At 50.7% G+C, this 25813-nt stretch overlaps 1 protein-coding gene across 1 annotated transcript in view; it reads right to left on the reverse strand.

Moving 5' to 3' along the window:
* ANKS6 (ankyrin repeat and sterile alpha motif domain containing 6) overlaps positions 1-24767 on the reverse strand; it is a gene marked incomplete at its 5' end in the record, with an annotated part of 43319 nt that extends 18552 nt beyond the window's left edge. The window contains 12 exons of the mRNA XM_081103144.1: positions 10-179; positions 2074-2227; positions 3283-3486; positions 6544-6593; positions 7361-7559; positions 9036-9184; positions 11329-11435; positions 12128-12332; positions 12993-13037; positions 16398-16900; positions 23911-24623; positions 24708-24767. Coding sequence (XP_080959270.1) covers positions 10-179; positions 2074-2227; positions 3283-3486; positions 6544-6593; positions 7361-7559; positions 9036-9184; positions 11329-11435; positions 12128-12332; positions 12993-13037; positions 16398-16900; positions 23911-24623; positions 24708-24767 — 2559 coding nt within the window. The remainder of the gene's footprint in view (positions 1-9; positions 180-2073; positions 2228-3282; positions 3487-6543; positions 6594-7360; positions 7560-9035; positions 9185-11328; positions 11436-12127; positions 12333-12992; positions 13038-16397; positions 16901-23910; positions 24624-24707) is intronic.
* Positions 24768-25813: the final 1046 nt, after the last annotated feature.

Consider the following 25813-nt stretch of genomic DNA (forward strand, 5'->3'; position numbering starts at 1 on the left):
AACAAGCACCTTGCCACCAGGACTGCCACCACCTGCAGGGGAGCCCAGTTGTTCAGAAGGGCTGGACCCAGGTGCTGGCCCAATGGGACTTGACCGATGGCTGGGCTTCTGCTCAGATAGTCCGGCTGCTTTTTTCCTCTGGGCAGCGATCTGGGACAGGACACTGTCTATGCTGCCACCTGAGGAAAGAGGAATGGGAATGACTGTCATGGGCCCAGCAGACTGCAGCATGGTGCAATGGACTCCCTGTGCTGACCTGAAGGAGCCAGAACCACATCTCCCAGAATCCCTCTCCATGTGATTCTGGGTCAGGGCTGACCACGAGAGGACTCCGCGTAAGAACCAGAGGTGGCCAGGATGCAGTGGCCACTGTGTGGTGAAAGCATCAGGAAAGAGGTGGTGAAGGATGCAGTGCTGGCAAAATCAACTTGTCCTCACTTTTCCCCGCACCATGGCCAGCTCAGCCAGCCGCCAGCAGGCACAGATGCCTGCCCACCCTGCCCTGAATTCCCACTGCAGCCCCTGTGCAGCGCCTTCCACGGGTCCAGCCTCACCAGGGCTCCTGCCTCCACCTCTGTCTCCCCCTTTCAGACCTTCACATCCCAGCTCCTCCCACAGTTGTGTCAATAACTTCCTCATTCCTAGCACCCGGGATGTCCTCTTCCCTGCTTGAACCCTGAGGACCACGTTCCCTCTCCCAGCTCCCCCAAATCTACTGGCAACCTTGAGTTACTATGAAAGAAAAAAAGGAAAGTGAGAATACGCAGGGCTCGGAAAGATGCCAGAAGGAGGACACTGATAATTAACATTTACAGGGCATTTACCGGGCACTGCGGTAAGTATTTTACACGTATAAAAACAGTCATTCTGAAAGGCAAAAATGTATCAAAGGCCTTGAAAACAGGCAAACTCATTGACCCCTGATTTGAGGGAACTTATTATGTTAAGCCAATCACTGAGTATGCGAATATGGTTATTATCTACAAGAGCAAAAATCTAGAACAGCCTCAGAGTTCAGGATGAGGAAACTGGCTGTATAAAAGTGTGATACGTCACATGAATGGACTGCTCTTTGGCTGTTAAAAAGAGGCTGTAGATACAGGTGTACGGACACTAAAAGGTGTTCACAACCTGGTGATGTGTGCGAAGAGGGAAAAGGCTGCCGAGCCCTCTACACTCTGAAGCCAGCCTGCCTGGGTTCGGGTCCTGGCTCTGCCGCTTCGCAGCTGTGTGACCCTGGCCGAGTTATTTAGCTTTCCTGAGCCCCAGTTCCCTCATCTGTAAAATGGAGAACATATCCTTGCAGGCTGTTGGGGGACTGAAGGAGATCATTCATTTCAAGGGTTTGATAGTATGCCTGGTACATACGCAGCGCTCTATAAATTATTCCACTTTCATAAATACAATATGCATAAAAGTACTTTGCAAAGACATATACCAAAATGTCAATGATAATGTCCAGTGGGGGGGATTAAACCTTTTATTATTATTCTCATCATCATCATGACTATTACCTTTTGGTTTATCTGGTCTTTAAGCTTTTCTACAAGACACATGCATTCCTTGTAATGGCACAGAGTGGGGGTGTCCTTGTAATGGCAAAGCTGGCTTTGGTTAACCCTGCATGTCCTTGGAGAGGACAAGAAAGCATGCTGTAAGGTCAAAGTAACTGTGAGGCACGCGGGTGTGAGTCCTAATTATCACCGACTTGCTGCATGTCCCTGGGCAAATCTCTTGCCACTCTGAGCTTCAGTTTCCTCATCTGTTCTATGAAAAGACAGCTCTCTAAGGTTTTATCTTTAAGAATTTTAAATGCCATGAAACGCTATACATTTCTCCTAATTTCTTGTAAAATTTCCCAAGAAAATAAAGTACTATAGACTTTATTTCCTCTGTCTCCACTCTAGCCCCAAGAAAATGCAGGGAAGAAACTCAAAATTGTGAAGTCACTGAAAAAATCCCTTGGCCACATCAAGATGATGAGGTGTGTGTTGTTTCTGGAACTATATGCAGAGTGGGCACAGACCCAAAGGATCTTCCCACCTCCCCAAGGGGCCCTGCCCGGGTACCCACCTGAGCGGTTATGCAGCTCCCCGCCGTGCCTACTCATGCCCCCTACCCCACTGGAGCCACCTGAGGAATGAGGTGAGTGGTTGAAGTTTCCAGAATTGGCAGGAGAGGCTGGGCTTCTGGAGAGAGATGGAAATTTAACCGGCCTGACAGGAGTCTGCAAGTACAAGGTAGGGGTTATGGTTAGGGGTACTGTTCCTTCCTCTGGACACCGGGAATCTCAGCGGGGAGGAGCCTGGAGTTCAGCTGGCCCTCCAGAGCCAATGGCTGCATCTGCCCTGCACATCCTTGCTGACCAGTACTCAGCCTGCTAGGAGTCCCGAGGATGGGAGCTCCCTTCTAGCTGCTGACAACCTGGCCCCCGTAACATCAATTCCCACAGGTCACCCTGCTTTCAGGATCACTCAACTCCTCCCACTTTGTGGACCAAATGTAAACCCGCCCTGCCCATCTCCAGGGCAGGTTCTTGATTTCTCTGTAGAAATTTGATATTACAATGGCCCAGGGAAGCAGCAGCAAGCACAGGGGTCAGCCCCATTTTATATCAGAGATGGAGGCCCTGACCTTCTCCAATCACTGAGCACAGAGCGGTAGGGCAGGTCCGAAATCCTCGTCTTTGGTTTGCCACAGGGTAGACAGTCTACACATGGAGATAACCTCCCACCTCAAGAGGGATATCTCAGTGTGTTACACTGGTCCAGAGGATGGAAGTCACCCCCGTTCTGGGTGCAAGAACACACCAGTACCGCACACAGTTGCCTCCTAGTGTTTGCTCTTGGTCATGGACCTGAGCAACAATGTAGTGTAGAACTTGATTAAAAGCCAAGAATCTGATTTTTGGTCTCAGGCCTACCCTACCTGGGTGATCTTCAGCAAATTACGCCCCCTCTCTGGGTCCCAGGGTCCTCATCTACTGAAGGGAAGGTTGAATTAGCTCAGGTCTTCAAACTGTGTTCCTTGGAGCCCCAGGGTTCCATAGAGAGGACAGGGAAGAGGGGCTCCTGCTTTCAATCCCTTCACTCTGACACTGTAATCTATTTACATATTAAGTCCCTTATAGAGTTTTGTTAGGTAAATGATGTCATTGACTTAAGAAAATAAACTAAAAACCTTTATTTAGATTAGTGGGTCTGATGACCTTCTGCCTACAACACATCACTATTTTAGTGAGCGGTGAGTGACACATCAAAGTGTGTCAGCTGGGCGACTTACAATGTCTGTGCTCCCGTTGCCCATGGAGTGGCCCCTGCTGGCTCTCTGGGGCAGCACAGTCTTCATGGGGTCTGCCTTCCCGTTGTGACATGTCCTGGACCGGTCCGAGCTCCACAGCTCAAAGCTGGAAGGGGGTAAGAAAGGGGGGATGACTGCCTTCAGCTTGTCACTCGGAAGTCTGGTGAAGGGGGCTCCATTTCGAAGCTGAAAAAGACAGGCTGTGGGTTAGACAAAGGCCCCAGGGGGCTCCCAGCTCTGAGAGAAAGACTCCAGGTTTCTTCTGCTTCTCAGAAGGGCACCATCTACCCCTCCACCCAAGCCAGAAACCCACATGGTGTCCTCAGCTCTCCTCCCAGCAACTGAGCAATACCCACATCTGCTCTGCTCCAGTTCCTGGCTTCTGGAACCATCCCCAGCAGCGCAATTAGAACAGGAAGAGGATAGAGGGCCGAGGTGAAGCCACGTGATGTTGGGTGTGCCGTGGGGCAGGCAGGGGAGCTGGCAGAGCACAGGGGAGGCACTCCTTGCTGCAGGCAGAGAGGGCATCTGGGAGGAGGGGCACCTGAGCTGAGCCCGAAGGCCAGTGCAAGCTGGCCCAGTGAGGACAGGGAAAAGGACACTGCAGATGGAGGGAACAGAATGTGGAGAGGCCTGGGGAGAAGCAGGCCACGTGCAGAACTGCAAGGAGACTGGTGTGATCACAGCTGGGGTTTTAGGATGGAGGGGAGAGAGGAGGGGACTGGCAGGCATGGGCTAGCTCTCTGTGAGCCCAGCAAACACTCCCGTCCTCATCCCACCACACCCATCCTACTCTCCAGCCACACCTCCCACGGCTGGCATTTTTAACTGTAATTGAATTTAAAATTTTGAAAATGTGATCTGGGGTCAGCATAAAATCTCCACAATGACTGGTGGACTGTCAAGGAAAAGCATTCACAGTCCACACTAACTTTAATTAAGAAAAGACTGAACTTCGTGCCAGATGGTGCTTCGCAGGGAAGGGCATCCCACAGCTAAACCTGCCTCCAAGCTGGGCATCTCTGCAAGGATGGCTGCAAATGCCCACTCAGCAGGGCTCCCCAGCCAGCTTCCATCTGCCAAGGGGCAGGTGGGCATACTGCTGCCCTCTACAGGGCATGGGGAGGTAGGACAGTAGAGGTCCAAGGCAGAAGGGCCCCCTGGGTTCCCACCATGGCTGCACTGGGCTTTTCAGAATCTGTGAACAAGTGCTGTTCCCGCTGCACTGCAGCCATTCCATCCAGCAAATAGGGGGCTGCACTGGAAGATGACTTAGGACACTCTCAGCTACAAACCCACCACAGCAGGACATTTTCACTCCTTCAGCTGAGAGTCTAAATTGTTGCACAATTTCTAGAAAACAATGGCATTCACACCCTTTGATCCCGGAATTCCATTTCTAGATATTTATCCCGAGGAAATCATCAGGCTAGTGGGGGAAACTGAGACACGGGATATTCACCAGGACTTTAAAACAACAACAAAAAAAACTAGAAACCCCGGAGTCCAAAGGTCAGACTTCACTGTCACTCAGGCACATTCCCATGATGGAATGCTGCGCTATGCAGTGGTTGGATGCAATGGGGACAGAGTGTGTTCAGTGACAGAGAAAAAATGAAAAGCTGTTAACAAATCAAGCTCGGGACAATATGGGGATGATGATAACAGTGCCTACTCTGCACGGTTGTCAGAGAGGTTAAATGAGTGCATATATCTAAAGTGATATAAACAGCAGCTGGTACAAGGGCTGTGTTAAGTATCTGCTAATATATATATTAGCAGATATATTAGCAGATATGTTAGCAAATATATATTTTTATATATATATATATATATATATATATATATATATATGGCATGATATCATATTCATAGGTGCTAAAAATGTTAGAAAAAATGCTCAAGTAATATATACCACAAAATGCCAATTATGATTGTATGTGTAATCATGGGTGATTTTATTTTTCTTCTTTATATTTCACAGCATCTTCCCAAATGTCAGTAACAGCCTTTCTGTCATCATACTGAAAGTTAGTATTGCTCTTTAATATTATCAAATGTCAGATAGTACAAGCTCCCACTGTCAGTGTGCAGAGACACCAATTTATACTTATTGCATGGTGGACAGGAGCAGGCAGATTCAGGTCAAGACTCATCGCTGCTGGGCAGGTCCTGAGGCAGCTTAGGACTCTAAGGCAGCTCCTCTGCTCCCGTCTCCTCTCCAACACTGCCCTCTTCTGGCCAGCCTCCAGATCAGGGTCTCAATTATATGGACTTCAGTCCCAAGCGTGGAGGAACATGAAGCCCAGAGAGGTGCAGTAGCACGTCTAAGGTCACACAGCAGATAATGAACGAGCTCATTGTGAGCCAGGCACTATGCTAAGATCTTCCTGTGGATGATCTTATTTTAAAACCACAACCATGAGAGATAGCATCCCTAAGTCAGCGACTGCTAGCTCGCTGTTCCCCAGTATCCACCTTCCACATCCTCCTTAGTAGATGCCCCTGATATTGAGTTGGGCACACAAGCACCTGGAACAAAGACTTCATTTCCCAATCTCCTATGCAGTGTGATGTGGCTGTGTGACTAAATCCTGGCCAATTTGAGGTAAAAAGAAGTGAAATGTGAGTTTCCAGAAAAACTCTCCAAAGACACCTGATATGTGCCCATGGCCATCTCTTCTTTCCTGCTGGCTGGAATGCCCAGAGCCACCTTGACTAAGAAGCCATCCCTAGGAGACCAACGGGTAGAGGAACCAAGGTGCCTAACTCTACGGAAGAACGTACCAGTCCTGAACTTCACTTACATGAGAGAAATAAGCTGCTATCTTATTTATGCCACTGTTACTTGGGGACTTTCTATTACTTACAGCTGAACTTAACCTTGTACATCCCTAGATGAGAAAACGAGGCCTCGCTCAGGCTGGAACATCCTCTATGAGTCCTCTCCCCTGGGCTCTCCCTACCAAGTGTCCAATGTCACCCATCTACTCCTACCCTTCAGTGCCCCGTCCTCAGGACTTCCATCTGCCCTCTAAGCGCCAGCACAGCCTTGCCCACGGTTTCGGGCTGGCATCTGTCCCGACTCCTCGGTGCCAGAGCTGTACCCATTGTAACACATCGTGATGGCAATCCCAGCTGTGACCACCACAAGAACGACAAACGCCCACATCCCTCCTTGTAAACCAATCAACTAATGACCGGGAGAGACCCGAAATGCTTTTAGAAAAGCCCCGCACTCACCATGGTTGTCAATAACACATCTTCCTTTTCTCCCCTCGTGCTCCCGGGACCTGAGAGACAAATGGAAGTTTCCTGAAATGACCACCCCCACCCCCCCACCCCCACGAGTTTGTGGCATGAGGATGAGTGAGTGACCAGCTTGGCCTTCATCCTGGTCAACCAACTCTCCTGGGAGATTAAATATTTAATAATAACTGGTATTCAATATCTGAATAAAAGGAAAGCATTAAAAATGTATCTCAGAGCATGTTTTCAGCTTTTCCATAAACCACTACCGTGCTGGGTCAGACAGTGGCGCCCCCAGCTCAATAGTCTGTCTCAGACAGTGGTGCCAAAGGAGCTAGCCTAGATGTGGGGCGTTTGTTACAAGAGGTCTGATCTGAACAGTTTCCCCATCAGTGCGGGCATCTCCTTTAGCGCCCTCGCAAAGTCATCCAACCTGCTGAATACCTCCAGTGTGGGGGAGCTCATTACCCCTCCGCCCCCCGGTAACGCGTTCTATTTTAAAACACTGTCAGTGCCAGAGACACATCACGTTTGATAGGTGGGAAAGCCACCTCTCAGTGACCTCAGGTCCTTCAGCTGGGTGTGTGGGACAGGAACCCAGGGCTCTTGCCACTAGCTCCCCTGATTCTACCATGCTGACAGCATCTGTGTCCCTGCCTAAGTCTCTTCTTTGCCAGAGCAGCCACTCTGCTGCACCATCACATTCCAACATCATCTCCCCTTGGATATCAGCCTAGAAGGTAGGACACAGGGCAGAGGATTTGGGTCTAACCATTCTGGAAATTCTACCACCCCTGCAGCTTTTTCTTACCATTGTCTTTCATTGTGGGGGCCACACTGGGGAGCCCAGAGCAGCCTGTCTTGTCCTGGGGGGGTGCCCGCATTGTGGAGTCCAGTGCTGGCTCTGGCTCATCACAGAAGGGCAACGGCTGGTTGCTGGACAGCCCACGGGGCAGGGTCTGCATCAATTTGAGCTTCCGAAACCGATTGGACATTCGGCTCCACCAGGACTGCCAAGGGGATGCAGAGCAGAGGTCATGCAAAGGAACACCCAGGCCAGGGACAGGGACTACTTCACACTTGCTTCCCCTCCCCTCTCCCGGGCCCACGGCAGGCATTACCAAGGGACCACAGACAGCACCCTTTCCCAAGAAACCCTGACTCTAAATCAGCGGTTCTCAACCTGTGGGTCGCGACTCCTTTGGTGGTCGAACGACCCTTTCACAGGGGTCGCCTAAGACCATCCTGCATATCAGATATTTACATTACGATTCATAACAGTAGCAACATTACAGTTATGAAGTGGCAACGAAAATAATTTTATGGTTGGGTCACAACATGAGGAACTGCATTTAAAGGGCCAGAAGGTTGAGAACCACTGCTCTAAATGCTTCCTGACCCTGCCCTTAGGAGCCATTTCCAATAGGCTGGCGGTGGCAGTGAACCCTAATTGCCACCCTTTGTCTAATCAATCTCCTCACTGCACAGATTGAGACATGGAGACCCAGGCAGGGGTGCTCCTTGCTCAGTCCTACAGCGAGTCAAGAACAGAGAGGTGGACACAGAGGCAACACCAAACACCTTAACATCTATCACTGCATAAGCTCTTCCCCCGATCCCAGTGACAATGTGAGAGGTGTTAGGGTGTCCATACCAAGGCCTGGCCATGTGTCACTGTAGCTGATGCCTCCCCACCTAGAAAGAGGGCGGTTGCAGTCGAAGGTAACTGGCACAGCCCAAAGGAAGGCTGTGAGGGCCTGGCCTACGGAGATGGCAGTGAGGCCAGAGGGAGCCAGGCCAGCAGCACTGTGAGGAAGAATCCCAGGCCTTGAGCCACCACAGGAAAGGAATGCCAAGTCTGCAGATCTGAGGAGGCACTAGAAGCTCAGAAAAATGGGGGGCGGGGGGGCTGGGAGAGAATAAGTTTGATTTCAAATAAGTAGAGCAGATGGGGAGGATGAGAAACTCAAAGAAAAACACCAGGCTTGCAGTTAGAAATAAGCAATGGGAGCGTGGTTTTGGTGTTTCTAGGAAGAAGCTGCTGGGCCACAGGGAGACCCCAGAATGGCACAACCAGAATGTTCTACACACAAAGCAGATGGCCTGGGTGGGAGCAGAGGTGTTCCCTTTGACTAGCTCAGGACTACATCACGCAGAAGTTGAAAAAGTTCCCTACATTTATAAATTGAGTTTCCACATCAAAATCTGGATTTCTAGTTTCCTCTGGGGAAAAAAAAGCGGGGGAAGATCTGGTCACAAGGACCCATATTCTTGCAAAGCAGACACTGATGTCACTAAGTGGCTATGATCACCCCAGTTTTCCCCAGTCCCCATCATTCCCTACTGTCATCCCCATCTTACTTCCCACCCCCGCAAGCCCACCCCACCCCACCCCTAAGCCTAAACTAGCCCTAGGTTAACAGGAAGTGGCAGGCATCCTCACCCATCTGACTCTCAGAAGCCTTTTAAGACAAGAAAAGGCAAACCTTAAGCCCGCCTTTGTCATCGGGCAGCACTGGGACGCTCCAGGGCTGTCGGACCTTCGAGCAGGGCAGGGGTGGCGGGTGGCTGGGCCGGCCTTTGTCTTTATTCACCTGCATGCAGACAGATGCCAGCAGTCGAACAAGTTCCGTGTCTATGGGCACAAAAGGCAGCGTTTTACCTGCAAATATGTCTGTTGGGCTATGGGGACTGGGCCTAAGACGACCCCTGTCAGCCTTAGAATTAGCCCTGCAGCTCCAGAGTCTTTGTTATTCTATGATCAAGGTGCCAAAAAAAAAGGCAAAAAGTCCAGCAGCACTGAACCCACTTAACCAGAAAGAAAAAACAGAAGCTCTCTTCCCACAGGAAGGCAGAGTGTATTGTTTAAAACGTATGGGCTCTGCAGCCAGATAGCAGAGGCTCAAAGTCTGCCCCAGGCCTCTCTGGAGACCAGGAGAGGGGTGCTGGTAACAGAGGTACCTCCCTGCAGGTAAATTAAGGACCCTCTCTGTGCCTGTGTAAAAGAGGCAACTGTAGTGCCCCTCCATAAAGGTATCTGGAGGTTTCAAGGGAATTCCTGACATACAGTAAGCACATAAGAAAAGTCAAGTATTATTAGTTATTATTAATTCAACTAGGTTATAGAAAAAGCAAGAAACAAGAAATTACTGAAAACTATTAACAGTGCTTTTCTCTTGACGCCTGTTTATTTTCTTCTCTCCAAGTATCTATATATATATAAAAGCCTAAGCGCCCGAACAACTGAATGGCAGGTCAGCTGGTTGCTATGATGCACACTGACCACCAGAGGGCAGACATTCAATGCAGAAGCTGCCCCGTGATGGTCAGTGCTCTCCCACAGCCAACCTCTGGTGGTCGGCTGACACCCCCGCCCCCCATCAGCCCCAATTGGGGGAGCCAGCCAGCCAGCCAACCTCCCACAGTCCCTCCCCCTGGCTGACTAGCCCCTGCATCAGCCCGGATTGGGGGGCCCGCTGGCCAACCACCTGAAGTCCCTCCCCCCGGCCAGCCAACCTCCTGCAGCCCCTCCCCACAGCCGGCCAACCTCCCGTGGTCCCTCCCCTTGGCCATCCTCCCTCCCATCACGAATTTGTGCACTGGGCCTCTAGTTCAATAATAAGCATGTGTTTCTTGAAAAATTTCAGGCAGAAAACTTCATTAAAAAACCCACTAGGGAAAAAAAACCCCACTAGCAATAGATTATTTTATAGGGAAAGAGAGAGGGGAAATGGGCAGGGAGCGAGAGAGAAGAGGCACAGTGAGAGACGAAGTTTGTCAGAAAAGCCTGTGCCATCCAGCCTAGGGTCGCAGAGAGACTCACTCTGAACAATAGGAGTGAGCTCACTGGACTTGGGCAGAGGGCCCATCTCTCCCGCTGGGTCAAGTAATTTCCCCTGGTCTCGGTCACCTCCCTCCGTAAGACGGTGTGAAGCTCTGCTTCCCTCCCGCCCCAGGAGGATGAAATGGTACCAAGCAGGTGTGTGATGTGTGGGGAGGAGCGGGGAGGGTGGCAATGCTGCTGATGAGAAAGGACACTCTGGCCTGCCACCCGGTAGCTAGGACTGGCAGCGGGAGTAACCCCACTTGGGACTGCGGAGATAAAAGTTCTTTCCCCACGGCCAGCAGGTTGGGATCTGGCTCAGGGCTCAAAGCCTGGGGGGTTGGGAGAGCCTCTCAGCCTCTCCCTCTCTGGGCTCAAAACTCCGGGATTATAAACAGAGAGACCCTGCCTCTTGAGCTGGCTCATTAGAAGCTGCAGATCACAGAGGAGGGCCTGTCACACTCGGGGAGGGGCCAAGGGGGGGTACGGTGCCAGGTGGAGACCAAGAGAGGCGGGCTGGTAATAGAGGAGCCTCCAGTATGGCACCCTTGACCAGGCAGCCTCCACCTACACAATTTAACTGAGGGGACATTGCTCCACCTCTAACTCTGCTGTCAGAGGGCCTTTTTGTTTCCTCCTGAGTCCCTCAGAATTCCTGGCTATGAAGCACAGATACCATTCTAGGATTCGTGTGGACTGCCAAGGCAGACACACGCCTTGCTGGCCTTCCCTCCTCCAGGCTCCCAGAGGCTGGTGCTAGGAGAGGCCTCAGGGACTGCCTGGTCCCAGCCCAGCCCTTGCTGGGAAGGGGGTGACTTGCCGAAAGCCATGTGGTGAGCTCTTGGGGCTTGAGAGTGGCTTCCCCTTTGAATAAGCAAGTGCTTAAAACACAGGTGATTATCTGGAGTCCCAGCCTGAAAAAGGCAATGCAGGCCCCTTTCCCTGAAACAACCCACCAGGATCACTCAGCAGCATCACGAGGTCAAAGGCCGTGTACCCGTTTTTTGCTCGAAGAGTGACATCAGCTCCTTGGTTTAGCAGATATTTGACAATTTCCTTATTCCTGGGGAGGAAAGAAAAAGCCAGAGGTAGACCCATGGAAAACAAAAGCATGGCTTTGCTCCTGAGCAACCAGACGTGATATTAGCTACAGCGCCCCGTCTCCGAGTGTGCAAGAAGAGCGTGGGGAGCTGCAAATAGTCTCACTTGCCTCGGCCCCTACCCCGTGGGCAGGTCAGACACGAACGTGAAGGAAATCAAAGCCCAAGTGCTCCTTCCGTTGACAAAATGAACACCGAAGGTTCTGCCCCAAAACCACCTGGCCACCAAGACTACACAAGGCCCCCCTCCCCCCACCCAGATCAGGACCCCCGCACATGGAAGCCACCCCCCAGAGGCCAAGGTGTTGAGGTGGAAGTAGAAACTCATCAAATAAGAAAACAAACCCCAAACAAACTAATCACCCTATTCAATTGAAATCAACCTGCAAAAACTTTTCCTAAAAAGTTTCTGCTGCCTGGTGCGCATGGCCACTGGTGAAGTTCTGTGACGAAGTCATGGGAAATCTGGACACAGGAGGGCGGGAACGCAGGAAAGAATGAGCCTGCACTTCTTCAGTCTTTTTTGCATGCCCAACAACTTCACAGCCGTGGGGTTTATCTGTAGGTCTCAGGGCCAGAAAGCCCCATCAGGAACCCTATCCCAGCCTGAGCATCCTAGCAGCCTTGCCGCTGAGAAAGTGGGGCTGGCACTGACCCGTGGTAGGTGGCCTGCATGAGGGCCGTCCAGCCATGCACGCTGTCCTGCTTGTCAACTTCAGCATGCCTCTCCACCAGCAGCTGCACCAGAGGCAGCTGCCCCATGACGGCTGCCAGCATCAGGGGGGTTGCCCCGTCCCCATTGACCAGGTTCACGTGGTTGGGGTCTTCGTCAGCAATCTCTTTGACCAACTGGAAGTTTCCTACAAACAGAAGCAATCATCCATGGGCCTGGCACCGCAGGCTTATGTATCCAGTGGGTTCACTTAACAAACACTTGCTGAACCTGCTTCTGCGGTGGGCTGCTGGGCACCATAGGAGCTCCAAAGATGAGACGGAGGTAGCCGTCCCCCCCCCCCCCGCCCCTCAAATCCTTCAGTCTATAAAGGACAGAGACAACCATACAAATAGCTTTCCTAAAAGAGAGAAATGTTGCTATCTTAAGAGGACAGATGAAGGAAACAGAGAAAGGGCAATGACCATGCAAGAGAGTTCATGTCGTTGAGGATCAAGGAGGGCTTCCCGGAAGTGGGGTCTATATCAGAAGAGGAAATTTTAGGCTAAATAGTTCTACATCACAAAAATACTGAAGCAGGTAGGTGGGCAGCCTACCATTTCAGAGGTAGGCAAAAGCCAGGACCTAACCACAGGGTTTGTCTGGAGAGATGGAGGGCAGGCTGGAATCTGCTGGTGAAGCACCATAATAACAACCAGCCTCCAGGGTGAAACTAGAGTCAAGAAACAACAAAACGCCTGTTTCTTTCTCAAATGCTCTGGGTGGCCTTGAAGAGGACTAGATACTAGGTCGGGAGAATGTGGCACTGTATACTTAAATATCCCAAAAGATTTTCTAAAGCACTTACCCATTTTCAATGCATGGAAAATGTCAGGTCGCCTTTTCTCCTCATCTAGGTAAACAAGGATTTTTAAAGTTAAGGTTTAATATAACAGAAAGCACAAGCATGTAACAGCACAGCCTAACTTTTAAAATGATCTACTTTTCAAAAGCAGTGGAATTGGAGACCTAAGTAGCAGGCGAATCCAGCAGCCCTCCGGGAAGGGTTATTATCAGAGTGTCGGGAAACGCTTCAGAGGCAGGACCTGGGAGGTCGCTTGGCCAAAATGGCGTGAGTGAGCAGCGGACTATTCCCTGATCCCACACTCACAAAGTTTTAGGCATTCCAAACTCTGGGATGTCCTGTCTTAGGTATGACAGAAAAGCACAGTCTTAGAAGAATCTGAATTCCTATGAAAATTTTTAAAAGCAAGAATGATTCTTTTCTCCTAAAAACAAAATGGACAACCATGAGATAAGTCCAGAGCTGAGGACCCTGAGATGCTAAGCAGCTAAGCCCAGGAGAAGGTCATGGATATGGCCTCCAGGGGAGCCAATGTCAATTTTTGCTTTCCTTCCCACATCAGCAGCAATCTACATATGATTCTGAACCCCCCTGCCCCTGACCTGTAGACACAGCTCCCTTCAGGTGATTTCCCACCTGACATGTTCATGCTTGGCTAGGGTAGAACCCCCACTCCTCCCACTTCTGACCCCCAAAGCTGGGCCTTGCTGGACCCATCCAGTGCCAGCCTCTCCTTCATCTGCTCATCCGTCACCTTCCTCCAAGCTCGACTAGTGGGGCTCCTGCTCCTGTCGGAAAGCAGACATCATCATGGCCAGTCCTCTCACGGGTGGTGCAGGCAGGACTTCCTGCCGCCTTTGACCAGCTCAGCTATGGAGCCGCTGCTGGAGGAAACCTGAGGCTCTGGGCTGAACCTCTGGTCCCGATCAGCCCCCAGGGCAGCTGAGAGGAAGCTGCAGCACAGCCCAGGGGGCACTGAGTCCAGAGTCAGCATATCAGAATGAGTGCATTTCTAGAACCATCTGTCTCCTCGTCGCTAACATGGGGATTACATGTTCATGTGTGGGCCACATGGTGGCTGCAGGGACCAATAGAACAGAGGGGAATGCTTCAGAAACGGTCAGGGCTTACTCAAAGTGCAATTTTTGTGATCTTTACTAGTGACCAGCGTCCACCCCAGCAAGGATGACTACTAACTGCGGGGTTGTGAAAGGAAGTATAGACATGGAACCAAGTGTCTGATTTTGCCTGTAAAATACTATTATGAAACGAATCTGCATTTTAGTTTTAATAAATACGATGTGTTCCTTTAAGTGTTTCAGAGTCTAATTTGCTGTGGGCTGGTGCCCTCTCATGCCAAGACCCTTTGACAGAAAAAAGCGTGTCACCTGGCCTTAATGTTGGTTGCTAAGCAACCATCTGCTACAAATGAATCACTGACAGTCTAGCCCAGTGATGGCGAACCTATGACACGCGTGTCAGAGGTGACAGGCGAGCTCATTTTTTTGGTTGATTTTTCTTTGTTAAATGGCATTTAAATATATAAAATAAATATCAAAAATATAAGTCTTTATTTTACTATGGCTGAAAATATCAAAAAATGTCTATATGTGACACGGCACCAGAGTTAAGTTAGGGCTTTTCAAAATGCTGACACGCCGAGCTCAAAAGGTTCACCATCACTGGTCTAGCCTGACCCCAGGAGGTTGGGGCAGCTGTGCCCCTGATGTCAAGTGACCCTGGGCTGGTCCCTTCCTCACTCCTGGATCCGGTTTTTTGCATCAGTATTAAAGCAGCTCTGGGGACCCTGCCTTAGCCCAAGAAACCACCACAGTGAGGGTAGACGGGGTGTCACAATGACAGTTAGAGCCTCCAAGACAGCCTGCTACTGCTAATTTGAGAAGAAAGACCTAGGGGTCCCTAAGTCCCTGGTGGGGTGAATTTCTGGCATCCCACAAAAAGAGCTAGTGGCTATTATTATTATTTCTTTAATAGCCTACCATTATTCATAACGCAGCCTTGGTCCTTGTTGCTGTCCTACCTGGAGACTCTCCTGACAGCCCGCACGGCATGTTCCCTCAGCTCCTGAGTGAGTTTAAGTCTCACCTCCTCAAGGAGGCCAGGACCTCCTTGTGCATCACCCCCACTCGCCCACTCCAAACCCTCTACTCTGCCCCCCTGACACCACCTACCGTGCTGTGCAGCTTATTTTATTTAATTAATATTCTACTCTAGTTCCTGTTTATTGCCAAGGTTCTCAGTGGCAGGGACTGACTTGCTCATTGACATATCCCACGTACTGAGAGCAGTGCCTGGTACAGTGTAGGCACTCATACTAACTAAATGAACGATGGTCAATTAAAACCTATTATAATCATCTACTTAGTGAGTGCTAACTATGTGCCAGGTGCTAGATACACATTTTACAGGCACCTACCTTACTATTGCTCACAGAACCTTACGAGGTAAGCACATGTATTATGATTCTTTGGGGAAAGAGGACACAGCAGTCCTGAAGGGACAATGAACATGCCTAAGTCCATCCAGCCACACCACAAAGTGAAGAACTAGCTTCAAACCTGGGTCTGCTCAACGAGGAAGTCTGTACCCATAGCCATGACCCGATCCTGTCAAATACGACAACAGTAACAATAACAGGGGGATGGCAGCTCCCAATACCCCTCAAGTACCCACACTTGGCCAGGTGGCCTCACTTAATCCTCACAGCAGTCCTATGACATGGTGCTACTCTTGTCCCCCATTTGTGGACGACAGGACAGAAGCTAGGTGAATTCAGGCAACCCATCCAAGGTCCCTCAGTTGGCTTTTCCTTCAGATTTTCACCTTTCAGTCCTAGACGCTTATACACTGCAACCTGTCATTACAGCCTGGGCCGCCTGTCACTGAAGTCAGACCCATCACAGAACGAGGGTACTGAGGCTGTGTGTGATATGGCATTTCACGGTCCTACTGCACGTGATGAACTGGAAGTTTTGAAACGCACTGTGTCCTATGGCAGATTTGCTAAGGATTGTTCAAACAGCTCTTTAAATGCCAGAAAGATGGCAAAAAAGAAAAAAAGAAACAGGACACATTACTAGGTGCTGAAAAGCCTCAAAAGTGAACTGAAGCCCAGCCGGCATGGCTCAGTGGTTGAGTGTCAACCCTATGTGCCAGGAGGTCACAGTTCCATTCCCGGTCAGGGCACACGCCTGGGTTGCGAGCTCCATCTCCAGTGGGGGGTGGGCAGGAGGCAGCTGATCAATGATTCTCTCTCATCACTGATGTTTCTATCTTTTTCTTCCTCCCCTTCCTCTCTGAAATCAATAAAAATATATTAAAAAAAAAACAATTTAGGGTCCTCTGTGAAGCCACAGTGGGGGAGAGAGTGAAGAGAAGCAGCCTGACCTGTCTTGGGCCTGACGGTGGTCAGTGGGTCCAGGTAATCTGCAAGGTCCCTGTGCTTGCGGTCCAGCGCGACCTCGAAGGCAGTCTTCTCCAGCACACTGAGGTGGTCGGGGTTGGCCCCCTTCTCCACCAGCTGCTGGGCCACACCCAGCCTTCCAATGAGCGCTGCCAGCATCAGCGGACTCCAGCCCACAGTCCGTGCCGCGTGGTTGGGGTCCGCGCCCCACTCCAGCAGCAGACGCACCACGGCCTCATGTCCGTGCTGGATGGCAGCCATCAGGGCTGTGATGTCCAGCAGCTCATTCCTGCTGTCCCCTGCCGCCGGCTGCTCGCCTGAGGGGTTGTGAGGGTCCACGAAGGCACCAGCTTCCAGGAGCAGCTTCACCACGCCCAGGTGGCCACCCCGAGAGGCCACAGTGAGCACACGGGCCCCCAGCCGGTTCTGGGCATTGACATCGGCCCCATGATCCAAAAGCAGGTGTGCCACGCTCACGTGCCCAAATCTGCCAGGAAGATGGAGAATCAGTGACACTAAACATGGAGCACTGATAAGGAAACACTTATTTAAATGCTCATTTGTCATGAAGCCCTAAGAGTTGCTTATAATAAAAGGCCTTCTTCTGGTGCCAGGCACGTCTGGGGCCAGCCCTGCATATGCACCACCACAAAGGTAAGCCATTGCCTTGCTAGGTTTGAATCCACTAGCTGCATGACCTCGAAAAAGAACTTTAACTTCTTCGTGCCTTCAATTCCTCATCTGTAAAATGGGATGTAGCTGTACAGATTTCAAGGAAATGTTAGGGATTGAGTTAATATACCTAAATATATAATAAATGTATAATTATTAAAACAGTGCTTGGCCAAAGGAAGCACCATGCAAATGTTAGCTATTATCATCGTAATCATTTCACATTATGCAACATGCCAAGGTTACCCAGCCAGTAAGGAGCTGCGTCAGGATCAGAACCCAGGTCTGTCTAAATCCTGCTGCCCTCCCTCTTTCCCCTACACCACGCTGCCTCCCACATCTCAGAAAGGTCATTTTATTCTGTTTTGTAGCCTGGTCATCTGCCAATGCTGATCTCCCTATGGGCAGGCCCATGTCTGACTCATGTCTACCCTTTCCCTCTCCAAATGCACACAGAGAGGAGGTCCTTCTAGAGGAGGCACACAGGACCCCATGCCAAGAGGTGTGGCAAGGCTGTGGTCAGAAATAGGCTTGAACATCCCGCCAGAGGCCTGCTGCCACCTGCTGGCAGGAATGTACTAGTACACTGCCTGATGCTTAGATTTGGGCCTTGGGCCAGACACTAACCCTGCCCACCCCCCCGCCCCTCCCCCCCCCCCCTGCCCCACCACCAAGTGAAGCTTGAGGAAAGGCCCTCCTGAGACACTGGGGAGACAAATAAGCACCCACCAACTCTCTAACACCAGGAAGGGAAAACAGATGCCTCTTCCTAGCAAAAATCTCTCTCTTCTTTTGCCCCGAGAGGGAGGAAAAGTCCTGTTTCACAGCACTTTTGGATGGCACACTCTTTCTGGGCTCAGAGCTGTATGTCAGAGCTGGAAGAGGCCTGGACTAACAAGGAAAGAATGACAAGAAGAGAGGGGCCAGCTCTGCCAGGTTTTACAAGACCATAATACCTGCGCACCGTCTGCATCTGCAAGGCAGCCTTTTAAATCTCCTGTTGTGCACGCCTCCTTTCCGGAAGCGGGTCTTGTAGCTCAGCTCAACCCAGGGCCTCCCTCCTCCCTGTGGAGGCAGAGCCAAGGCTGAACTCTGCTTTGAACTTACAAATACCTTCTGGGACATGAACCTTAACAGCACCAGGTCACCTCAGCCTACAGAGCGCTGCCCACGGAGGGAGAGCTTGGTGAACTGGCTCCTCCAGCTGCAGGGGGACCGGGGCTGTCCTCTTCTCCAAGAGCAGGGAGAGGGCAAATCCAGCTGGAATACACTCAAAGGCAGAAAGCTGCAACCTCAGCCTGTCTCCCTGCTTCCTGCTCATCCTCCATCATAGTCCCCAGCCTGAAAATGACGCTCCCAAACCCTAAATCTGACGGCCACTTCCCCCTGCCGGAAGACCCACCGACTGTCAACCTCATCGCCTCCCAACTCTCACACTGTACCCTCTGGCCATGCTCATCTGTACTCACCAATTATGAGACTCTCCAAAGACAGGAGGACTGGGTGGCTGACCCATAGTGGAGCTCAATAAATTTTGTCAATTACGTGAATGAATGACTGAATGGCTGGCATACATTGTAGAGCAGGGGTCCTCAAACTTTTTAAACAGGGGGCCAGTTCACTGTCCCTCAGACCGTTGGAGGGCCGGACTATAGTTTAAAAAAAACCCTATGAACAAATTCCTATGCACACTGCACATATCTTATTTTGAAGTAAAAAAACAAAACGGGAACAAATACAATATTTGTGTTTGCATGTGGCCCGCGGGCCGTAGTTTGAGGACGCCTGCAGTAGAGGATGGTCCAGAGACAGGCAATGGACTGGTATATCCTCCACTGGAGTAGAGAATTCAAAAGGTTACACTATTTAGTTATCAAGCGTCAGAAAAACATCTAGTATATAATTCCTAACAGCAGATTATGAGGTACTGTCACATTTTTATATTATTTTATCTTCAGAAACCGCCCATTTCACAGATGAGGAAATCAAGATTAGAATGGAAAGCAGTAATCCAGAAATTTGAAAGTGACAGAGTCAAAACTTGAACTCAGACCTAAAACCCCAAACCCCGCTCTTCTGGTTTAACATATTTTCACCAAGGAAGAAGAGGGCTGAATTTCAGCAGAATGCTGACATTTGGAATGCTTTCTGAAGTCATGGGGTAGCCCGAGAGGTCATTCAATCAGGGTGAAAACATAAAAAGATTCAACAAAGGCTGAGATAATTTTGTGGAGGCTAAATTTTTAATAGGTAATTACTGAAGATTGGGAAGATGGGGCTTTCTGAACAGCTGCTATGTTACCAATTAATTTCTGCCATTAACACCTGTGTTTAAAGACCTGGCACATACTCCCATCACTCAGAGCACTGGGCGGAGAGTCCAGCTCTGCCATACTGGCAGGAGGAGAAATGAAAGGCAGGAAAAGGAAAGGAAAAAGGCCAACCTTCCCCTTTAGCAGCAGGGAAATTTGGCGAGTAGCTTTCTGTGGCCAACACCAAAATGAAAATGGTCAGTTACAGGATTCATGGCTGAGAGCAGAGGCTGGGAGCGCCTGCCTGGATGGGATTCTGACTCCACCACTTACCAGCCGTGTGGTCTTGGGCAACTGAACTTCTCTGAGCCTCAATTCCTCATCTGTGAAATGGGGGTGACAATAGTACCTACTTCCTAAGGTTTTGTGTGGATTGAGTTTAGTTAATTCATTTAAAGCACTAAGCACAGTTCTTGACACAATGTAAGTGATCAATAAAGGTTATCATTTTAAGAATAGGAAAAAAAAACCATTAGTATAACCATTTCTGATATCAAAGCATCCACAAGAAACCAAACTGCAGTCCAGGCACAGGGCCTCGGATAGCCTGGGCCCATGGTCGGCAAACTGCGGCTCGCGAGCCACATGTGGCTCTTTGGACCCTTCAGTGTGACTCTTCCACAAAATACCACGTGCGGGCGCGCACGTACAGTGCGATTGAAACTTCGTGGCCCATGCGCAGAAGTCGGTATTTTGTGGAAGAGCCACACTGAAGGGGCCAAAGAGCCGCATGTGGCTCACGAGCCGTGGTTTGCCGAGCTGCAGTTTGCCAACCACTGGCCTGGGCTGATCCAATGATGAGCTCTGGAACATAAGGAGCTGGGATGATAAACAGATGCTCTCTTCCACCGAAAGTGGTGGTGGGTGGGAGCACTGCCTTGAGGCACTCTGAGGTGTTATCTAGATTCAGGGAGGAAAAGCACAGACTGGAACCTGTTGGCACACGACCATGCATTTGCCCAGTCTGATCTGAGGGACAGACAGACCATATAACCTTCAGTAGGCAGCAGAAAGCTAGGGCACTACCGGTCAGTATCACCAACTGAGGGACAATGTCTAGGCGCTGTCTAGGGCAATTCAAATCCTCTCATAGGGCTGTCATAGTCTACCATATTCTCATAAGAGTAAATAAGAGAGTATGTCATAGCTAATGCTTCCAAAGCAGCACCGTAAGAGAAACGGAGGAATAAAGAAGAATGTAATTAATCCAGAGGCTCTTAATTTGCAAGGGACAAAAATCAAGACACTTGTACCATAAATTCCAGCAAACAGTGCCATGTTGTCGAGAAGAAGGAAAGTTCTCTCAATTATTAGTTAACAGAGTTTAGGTTAATTCTTCTGAGTCTCCTGCTCCATCAAGATTAATAAAATTAATTAGATGAAATTAATCAGGTGACTTTGACCATCCTGCAGAACTTGGTTAATAGCAAAAACTGGTGAAAAGGGGTCTCTGAGACATCCTGAAGCATGCCAGGTGCTGCAGTCACAAACCTCGCTCAGCAAGGCATCAAGGGGCTCACTAAGGGCCCCTCTGCACTGGATGGGAAATCAGAGATGAGGCATCCATCAGTGGGTCCCAAAACTACCGTGTGACAGAATCGCTGGGGAGCCTCTTCTCACACAGAGCCCCTGCCCTTCCCTTCTTCTCTACCAGGTCTTCTGAATCACAACCCCCAGAAAGGGAACTCGGGAATCTGATTTGGAAAAGCATCCAGGTGATTCTGATGTGTGGCAGGTTTGGATGCCACTGAGGAAGGGGACCTTCCAGTGCTAAGAGACCAAATAACAGGGGGGGTGTGTCATGGCAGGCTTCCAAGAAGAAGCTAAGCTGGCAGGAAGAGGGGGGCTTCACTGAGGGTAGAAGGGGCTTCCCGTATGTGGTTATGGTGAGAGCTCTGTAGTCGGATTTCCCAAATCTGCTGACTAGCTATATGCTCATGGGCAAATTTTGTAATTTCAGATTCTCATCTGTAAAGTGGAGATAATTCTCTTGGCATACAGTAAATGCTCGATAAATGTTCCTCCCTCCAAAGAAACTATAGGGAGACAAAGAAAAAGTCTGAATGAAACCATCTTGGCCTGAGTTTAGGTTTATTATCATTTGGGTCCTATACTGAGCTTAGTTTAGGAAGCCTAGAGGGAAAGCAGGAGAGAGAACTGGGCAGGAGTCTGAAGGTGAGAGTTTCAATGCCCCGCGAAGGACTCTTAGCAGGGGAGCCATCACAGGAGAGGCACAACCAAACGCTCATTCAGAAAGATGTGGAAGCTCTGTAGAGGCTGGGTTAGAGAGGGCACACCGGGAGGAAGGGAGAGCAGTGGAAGGCCCCGACAACGTGTGGTCTGGACTAAGGCAGAGGGGAAGGAGAGAGGGTGTGGATTCAAGAGAGGGTATGGCAGAGACAGATGAGCAGACGTGGCCACGGCACAGACAGGCACCAAGGCCCAGGATTCACCTGGCACTTTAAAGCCTGAAAGAAAGCCTAAGAGTGACAGGGAACCTCGGGGGAAAGGTGGAGATAGCTCCAAAGGCCTAAAGTTCCTCCCAGACTGCTCCAGGCAAGAAATCAGATGTCAAGACAAAGGGTCCCAACATCCAGATAAGAGCATGAAACACTGCATAGCCCATGCCAACAGGCATACGTTCCCTCACTGGGATGTGTTCCCAAAGTGTGTTTATAGAACGACTGAAACAAATGCCCAATGGCTGGGGAATGGTCCAGCAAACCACAGTACTGCCCCATGGACGAACTTTCACACAGCAGTTTAAAATGACATATTTGAAAATAAGGCAGAATGAAAATTTTCCAGCAATACCAACTAATTAGAACAACTGTGTAACACTTGGAAAAGAACTCGGAGAAATAAAATATCATCGGCATTATGACTAAGAACACTGTGTCTTCATAGCCTTTTGGAAAAACAAATGGCTCAGACGTAGGGAAAGATGCTTTACTCCACTCACAGTTTAACAAATGCAAATCACAGTTACACTGAGATAAGATTTTTCACCCAGCAGACACAGAAATCCTAACGTTTGCTAACACACTGTTGGCAAGGCTGTAGGGAAACAAGCGCTCGCTTACACTGCCGCTGGGAAGGTAAACTGGTGTAACTGCCGTGGCGGCAGAATAATCGGTTCCCAAAGGCAGTCACACTCGAATCCCCAAAACCTGTGTTAGGTTTCTTGGCAAAGGTGAAATTAAGGTTGTAGATAGAATTATTAACCATTAAGGTTGCTAATCAGCTGATCTTGAGATGGGGAGTATCCTAGATTACCTAGGTGGGCCCAATGGAATCACAAGGGTCCTTTAATTGTGGAAAAGGGGGGCATAAGAGTCAGAGTCAGATGTGAGGGCAGAAGCTGCTGATTTTGTGGAAAGTTGTTACAGCAGCCATAGGAAACTAATACATGGTATGGGAAGCAATTTGGCAATATCCACCCCAAATTATGGATCACCTGCGCTCCCTCCTTGGGGAACTGCCACAAGAAACTGAGGGGTGTGTGGGGCCTCAGTAGTTGGCTGACAGGGTAAGAGACTTCACTGTACACCAAAGCTTCTTTATATCAGGGTTTCAAGCCCTGCCCATCCAGCTTCCTGAGTACATCTCAAACTCATCTCTTTGCTCTCCCAACCACTGTCTCTGCTCTGGTCCAAGCCAACATCGCCTCTTCCACAATCCCTGCAATCACCTCCAGACCGGCCTTTCTGACTCTAGCCCACCTGTCCCATCCATCCTCATTACTGTTACAGTGATTTTCCAAAACAATCTGATTCTGTCACTCACTTGGCCTACAACCTTCCACCACTCCCCAGTGCCCTTAGGACAGCTAACCTCTCCCAGCCCTGCTCCTGGCATCTGCCTTCATCTCTCCAAGGGGAGCTCATCTCCCACTCCTCCCGGCCCCCCTCCCAGCCATAACCTCTGTCTAACAATCCTACCAATGCTTTATGTTCCATATTGCTTCCAAACCTTTGATGGGTCTCCTATCACCGGGTTCCCACCTCCCACCGCTTCTGTCCGGATTAATTCTTAGAAATCCCCAGGTCTCCACTTGAGTATATGCATCAGCCTTACCAGAAAGCTTCTCCCTGAACTTACCCTGCCAAGCCTGCTCCCTTGTCGGGTCTACCCACTGGCATGTGAGCTGCCCGCAGTGGGGACTTTACTTGGGTCTGGCAGCATCCCCACCACCAAGCCGATTCTCAGGAAACCCTTGTTCCAAGAAGGAATGAATGAACCTCTAAGACTGAGTCTCTAAGATCCCACTCGCAGTGTCCAGATTCTGTTTTGAAAGGCCGATGTTTCTAAGACTCTGATTTTATGTTATTAAAAAACCGCTTCTACGCCTCGTCGCATCCCAAAGCTGCTCAAAGTTTACATCCCAACTTTCTCGAAGGAATCCTTGACTCTTTACTTCCTGGGGCGTCTGCGGGGAGGAGCCCCGCGGGCAGGTCTGGCCGCCTGACCCTGGGCACCTCTGGACACCACCCCGGCGCCCCCGGCCCCTCACCTGGCCGCCTGCATGAGCGCGCTCCAGCCATAGTGGTTGCGGCTGTTGACCGAGGCGCCGCGGCGCAGCAGGAAGCGCACCAGCGGCTCGTGGCCCCCGGCCGCAGCGAACTGCAGCGCCGTGTTGCCCGCCTCGTCCGAGCAGTCCACGGGCACCGGCGCCCCGGCCGCCGCCGCTGCCCCGGGCCCGGCCGCCTCGGCCCCCGCCGGCTCCGCCCCAGCCTCTGGCTCCGCGCCGCGCTCCGCCGGTTCCGCCGCCCCCGGCTCCAGCAGCCGCCGCGCCGTCTCCGTGTCGCCTTGGTCGCAGGCACGCAGCAGCAGCTGGAAGGCCGGGGGCAGCCCGCCTTCGCCCATCACGGCCCAGGGCCCGAGCCCGTCGGCCCCGCCGGCTCCGCCCCCGGATACCGCGCGCTGGCGCCACCTTCCGCCCGCCCGCGCGCCTACCGCGTGCCGGGCGCGCGCCCGGAGCGAGGTCGCGTCCCCACCGCGGCCAGCGGACCGCGGGTGCCGGGAAGCTCCGAGCAGGGGCCGAGGCCCTGGCTCGCGGGCCCGCCTTTGCCTGTTCCGCGCCCGCTCGCGGCCCTCGGGCGGCTCCGGAGACTCCCTGCCCGTGTGGAGTCCGAGCCGTGCCCGGCCCTGCTGACGCCGCGGGCGCGAGAGCGCTGGGCGCCCCGCCTGAGTCCACCGCCGCGCGGGCCTGGCCAGCGCCGCTTCCTAAATAGTTGTTGACCGAATTAGAGAACAGATGGGTCCACGCTGTCCCCGCAGAATGTCCTTGGGCAGGGCCCTTATGACTACGAGCGCCTCCAGTGCCTTTCTCTTCAGCTGTAGTTCTAGAATCAGCTCCATGGAAGACATTCTACAAATGCAAGTTTTCCGACTTCACCCCAGACCTACTGAACTAGAAACCGAGTGTGGAGCTCTCCCTTCCAACTGTGTTTTAAGAGGCCCTCCCGGTGATTCTGTCCACGCTCAGGTTGAAGGCCCTGTATGCTCTGGGCCTATAACACTGTATGATCTTCGCAGCAGTCCTGCCAGCCACCAAACGGTCACCCCCAGTTTACGGAGGAGCCGGCTGAGGCTTAACGAGGCTGCACCGTGGTAAGGGCCACGTGATTTTCCTGGAGGAGAGCTGTTACTAGAACCCAGGTCTTCTGGTATCTAGGCCAATTCTCTTTCTATTCTCAACAAAAGGTACTGTGGGCCAGGTACTGTTTTAGGTGCTGGAAAAGCTGTAAATACACCAAGTAATGAAAGGATGTGCGTGATGAGTGCTATTCAAACAATAAAGAGAACATAACAAATCGAAGTCAATAGGTCAGAGGATGGGATGTTATTTTACAAAAGGGTGGGTCGAGAAGGTGTCACTGAGAATGTGACAGGAAGGAATTGAGAAATTGAGCCATGTTGACATTTGGGGAGTGTGCAATCCAGGAAGAGGGAAAGAGAAAGATTCTACCAAGAGCAGCCCTGCCTGCACATTGCTGATGCCATCTGCTCATCATGATAACATTAACTTCTGATAGGGGGTAATTGGTTTCCATAAATTGTGAGCTATGGCTCTAAACCAGGGGTGGGCAAACTTTTTGACTCGAGGGCCACAATGGGTTCTTAAACTGGACCGGAGGGCTGGAACACAAGCATGGATGGAGTGTTTATGTGAACTAATATAAATTCAAAGTAAACATCATTACATAAAAGGGTACGGTCTTTTTTTTTTTTTTTTTTTTTTTTTAGTTTTATTCATTTCAAATGGGCGGATCCAGCCCGCGGGCCATAGTTTGCCCACGGCTGCTCTAAACCCTAGCACAAGGCCAGACATACAGTAGGTGCTCAGTACCTGACTGTTAAATGACTAAGTTTCATATATGTAGAGTTACAAACAGAACAACACTTGATGAGGG

Source organism: Myotis nattereri (assembly GCF_964212035.1).
Source record: "Myotis nattereri genome assembly, chromosome: 12".
Lineage (NCBI taxonomy): Eukaryota > Metazoa > Chordata > Mammalia > Chiroptera > Vespertilionidae > Myotis > Myotis nattereri.